At 35.4% G+C, this 5,151-nt stretch overlaps 1 protein-coding gene across 1 annotated transcript; it reads right to left on the reverse strand.

The window, feature by feature from the left end:
• Nucleotides 1-1,905: 1,905 nt before the first annotated feature.
• LOC131864824 (ankyrin repeat-containing protein At5g02620-like) lies at nucleotides 1,906-4,886 on the reverse strand. Its single transcript, XM_059215292.1, has 3 exons — nucleotides 4,156-4,886; nucleotides 3,186-3,745; nucleotides 1,906-2,915 (listed from the first exon to the last, which is right to left on the reverse strand). Exons 1-3 carry the CDS (start codon nucleotides 4,673-4,675, stop codon nucleotides 2,016-2,018), a joined length of 1,980 nt encoding a protein of 659 aa, XP_059071275.1. The 5' UTR covers nucleotides 4,676-4,886; the 3' UTR covers nucleotides 1,906-2,015.
• Between the last annotated feature and the right edge of the window lie 265 nt (nucleotides 4,887-5,151).

Consider the following 5,151-nt stretch of genomic DNA (forward strand, 5'->3'; position numbering starts at 1 on the left):
ACAATTTAATGAAATTTAGTTTTATTTATTCCATATTTGTCATCTTTCAAGAATCCTCTCTCATTGTCTAGTATTAAAGTAGAATAAATAGTGAAACATTTAGATTTAATAAATGAAAAAGAATAACAAACTTGTAATTGATAGCCCTTGCTTGCTATCATCAATATTTGTACATTTTCTAGGGATTTAATTAAGGAAATTTATCTCTTAAAGACATAATAAAGATCATTCAAGTTATTTCAAACTATTGATAGTCTCGAGATGTTTAAGAAGATAAGACTAGATTGAGTTTCACCTAGAGGGAAGCAAAATGTTTGTCAAGCCATAAGAATATAAAGATTTCATGATCACAAATTCGACCCATAATTCTAATCTTTAACTTTATAGAACAAAGGATTAATATAGAATTTGAGACCATATTTATGAAGAGAGATTGCCTTTCTAAATTACAAAGATAAAATAATCTAGAATCTTCATTAGAAATCAAAATTAGTTAATCAAAATATTACATACCCTTATTCATGATATGTATTTCTAAATATAATAGATATAGTTATCAATTTTCTATTACCCACCTATCTTTAATTAATTCAAACTAAGGGGACATTTTGATAAGTAATGTTCTCTTTTGTTCTCAAATTTCACTTGTAAGATACAAGCTACCAATGGGACATTTGTTTTTCTATTTTGTAGGTTCTCATGATGAGAGCATGTTGAAAGTATATAGTTAAATTATTATTTAAGTTATCATGTCTTAATAGGGTTGATTACTTATATGGACACATCAACTTCATATAATCTATATCTAATTAGATATCAAATTTACATGAACATTTTTGAGTGCTATAATATTTTTGATGCATGATCAATTAGGATTCAGACACAATTCAATGTAACGGAAAATATAATTATGAAACTAGCATATATATGTTATTTTCTATGCAATATTGTGAATATTTTTAGGAAATGCTTGGATACATATATCTTATGAACAATACTGCAATATTGTATGGAATTTTGACTATTCTCCTATCCTTAGGTATATTAATATACATATGCATTCCCATGAATAGTTACCTAATTTTATATGCGCACACTACCATACATTATACTTATCTAAGAAGTTATGACACTTATCCACACACGAACTCTCATCTAGTTCTTTTTTCCTTAGATCTAGTCATTTGATTGTCTAGGATCATTTCTATAGTCACATGATTGACCACATAATTACACACCTTAGCCTCATATTTAAACAAAAATAAATAAATAAATTACCAACTAATGCTCTTTACCTTCCCCATCTAGAGTTGCAAAAGTACAAGCTTGGATGATCAGATGTTTTGTGTTACTGTGTTACCTATTAATTTTTATGTTTACAAATGATTTTTGTTGGATTTTTTGGTTTCATATTTATAAATGTAAATTTAGGTTAGTCAAATGTTCATATTTCTTACTTAGTTGAGCAATCTCCTATTTTATTCGTAAAAGTTCACTTGTGAGATGGAAGCTATTCATGGAATATTTTTCTTCTATCTTTTAGGCTCTCATAAGGAATGCATTTTTAATGATGTACTTGTATGATCATGTCTAGATAAGGTCCCTTACTTTATATGGACCCACCCTCTTTTGTAATGAAGAGAGATTGCATTTCCAAATACAAAGGCAAAATAATCTATCCATTCATCAAGAACCCACAATCTTCAATCAAAAGACTAAACACCCTTATACACTTTATTTGTTTTCAAGAATCATAAATATAATCATTTAAATATAAAAATAATTTACAAAAATATTATTGACAGTAAATCTAACATTCAACTTGAAGCATACACATATCAAATCAGCTCTAAGCACGCAAGTATCTGATTTGAACACAGATGTAGATACTTTGTACACTTCTAATAATATGAAAACATTTAATATTATAAGACATAGTTGAATACGATCAAAGTCATGTAGAAATAAGAAGCTGCAACACTGTATCAGACTTGCAAAAGCAACTTTCCCAAACCTTATTTATCGTTCTCATTGCTATGGTAGTATAGGATAGCAAGCCACTTGGTTTTGGACCGGCGCACCAAGTCCAAAAGCCCCCATCTTTCTAATTTTATCCACACGTATTCCCCCAGACGGTCAGAAAGAAAAGGAAGTAGACCGTTCAGGTGGTTAAACCTAGCCTTCTTCACTGTAAACTTTGCAGCCATGTAGAAAAAAGTGAAATTACCACAGAAGCAGATGATCAAGCACGCCCCAAGAATGAACCAAGCCAGCTCGGGATTCATGTTGGAAAGCATGGCATACACTGCAAGCATGAAGCCATAGGCCGTAAAGGCAAACGTGGCACAAACCAATAGGTTGGTAATACAGAGGAACAATACCTTATTTCCCGTGGTAATAGGTGTACTCATCTGCCACATCAGCACCACTAAGAGCGACAGAAAGAATGCCACACAATCAAAGATGAGAAAAACCTTGAAGGAGGCCAACGGAAGCAGAATCGGCGAACCTAAACTCTTGTCTGAGCCAGTTCCAGGCGCAGGCGCAGGCGAAATTCCCGATCCCTTTGAGTCCCCATTTCCATTCCCATCGTCCGTCACGAAACTGCCCGGAGCAGTGAAAGCTGCCGTAAATGACATTGTCGCTAATAGAACTGCCACCACTAGTTCTGTGTTGCGCCTGTCCTCATATGTTTTGTCCACCATCTCAACAGCAACCTCATGTTTCTCTGCACTCACCTTTGGAGCGCTGTACAAGAATGGCTTGCGATTGGAAGGATAACTGGCCAGAACTGAAATTATCTTGTCAGATTCGTGATAGTGCGTGTTCTCTCTCACGATATCAAAGGCCGTTAAGCCTGCCTTGTTGACAGCAAACTTGTTTATCCCCGCTATACAAAGCAACGACTTCACCATCTGAAAAATGCAAACTCAAATAAGTTCATAAAAATTAAATGATCTATTGGAACTAACTATGCATAAAGATTTCTTCTACGGAAGTTCTTGCCGTGATGATTTTAATTTCTGTCTTCAGTAGAAATACTTTCAGTAATTTGACTCTATATATAGACGAGATTAGATTAAGAATCTACACAAACCCAAAACTTATATAGCTGTACACAGTAATTGGTTGAAAGAACAAACTTCAGCAGTGACAAACAGAGGTTTGTATAAAAAGAGACTTACATTCAAGTCTTTTTTCTTTGCTGCAATATGCAGTGGTGTGTCTCCTTCACTTATCCTCGAAAAAGGAGATTTCATTTCACCCGCATCTGTGTTTCCTCCACTTTTCACGGGCTCATCTTTTGGATCTTTCTTTTCAGCCGGATCTGTCTTTCCTCCACTTCGCAGAGGCTCTTCATGTGGAGGTTTGTCAAGTCCCTTGTTGACCAAGTATGATAAGCCTACCTCTTCGTTCAGGTAATCAACAATTCGCACTTGCCTAACTAGGGCAGCTAAGTGCAGAACGTTCATTCCACAACTATTCCGTATTTCGACAGCGTCTGGCCTCTCATTTATCAACTCTTGTACTGCTTCCAGATGACCCAATTTCGCTGCCACACAGATGGGAGTTTCTTGGCTGTCATTAACCCAATAACACAGTTCGGCCTCAAATTTTATTAACTTCTTTATTATATGCACGTAGTTTCTTTCAACAGCTATATGCAGAGCTGTGTTGCCAAGTTCGTCCTTACGTTGGATTAACTGCTTCGCATCTGATAAATTTAGTATATGATCAACTAGATCTGTAAAAGAAGCATCCAAAATCATTGCCTTAAGTTAGATAAGATGTTCTTCAAGAAGGGCCAAGGGTAAGAGAATGCCTAATTTACCTTTGTTGAAGCGATACAGACCTCAACTAATATAACAACATAAATACAGAATTCAACTAAATACACGAAGAAGTAAAGAAGAACTCATTGGTTATCAACTGTAAACGAACAGAAGCTGAAGTAAAATAGAAACAACATAATCAAACGACTTGAAAAAATAGAAAGAACTGAAACATGATAGACAATCATCCTCGTGTTATTTAAGATAAAGAAAAAATTGGGGACAAAATGATATTTGTCTTGAACCGTTAAATTAGGAGATGCTTAGCAGATACTTTTACAAACTTATAGGCAAAGAAATCCTAAAATCGAAATAAAATAACCTGAATCTCCTCTGTTTACTGCAACAGATAAACAGTTCCTCTTGTGCACCGTACTTTCGAGTAAGCTCGACGGAGATGCGTCAAATATTGCCTTCACTGTCTCTAAATTGCCGCTTTCGTAGGCTTTGAACAAAGCTGTTTCATCAAGCTTATTGCGGAGATCCACACCACTTTCTGGTTGTTGGAGTAGAATCTTCACAACGTTGGAGAAACCTCCCTGCGCAGCCAAGTGTAACGCAGTATCCTTTTCGGCATTGGTAGCATTCACAAGCAGAGGCTTCACTTCGGGATCGGTTTCCTTCAGAAGTTGACGATTGAGTTGCAGGAGCTGTTGAATGAAGTGTAGATTTCCTACACTAGCAGCCAAATGGAGAAGAGTATTTTCCCCTCCAGGTGTAATATTGTTGAGAGCTGCTTTAAGTTGGGAACTCAGTTGTTGATCGATCCTTAAACGCGTTACCGCAGCTTTGAAGGCGTCAGGATCGATCCTTCCGCCGAGTTGTTGACCCTCAGTGGCCATGCTAAATATCTGCCGTTACAGCCTTCAACACCAAGGCACGCTTCTTTGTAATAGGATTGAATAATACTACATTCAGTATTATGCCAGAAACTACATAATAGAATATGTGGTCTCAGTTTTTCCACAAGGGAAACATTAAAAATACAAGTATCCACATCTTACACTTCAGGGTTTCCACAACTTTAGTTGGAATCTCACTTTTTCTTTCGTTGGAACAGATACAACATTTTGACCTTGACTGGGTGCAAATAACCAGTGTTAATTAGCTTTGATTGGGTGCCAAGTAATTACTCTAGTTTGGTGCGAATAATATGACTATGGGGTGTTCTGCTAGAACATTATTTTTTTAATACTTGAAGTGATCCTACACGTCAAAATTACTACAACTTTTTCATAGTTGGAATGTCTATTTTTCTTAGATGAAAGTGTACATTGAAATCAAATACAAATTTTTTTTATCATTTATAATTTAATAA

Source organism: Cryptomeria japonica, unplaced genomic scaffold (genome assembly GCF_030272615.1).
Source record: "Cryptomeria japonica unplaced genomic scaffold, Sugi_1.0 HiC_scaffold_95, whole genome shotgun sequence".
Taxonomy (NCBI): domain Eukaryota; kingdom Viridiplantae; phylum Streptophyta; class Pinopsida; order Cupressales; family Cupressaceae; genus Cryptomeria; species Cryptomeria japonica.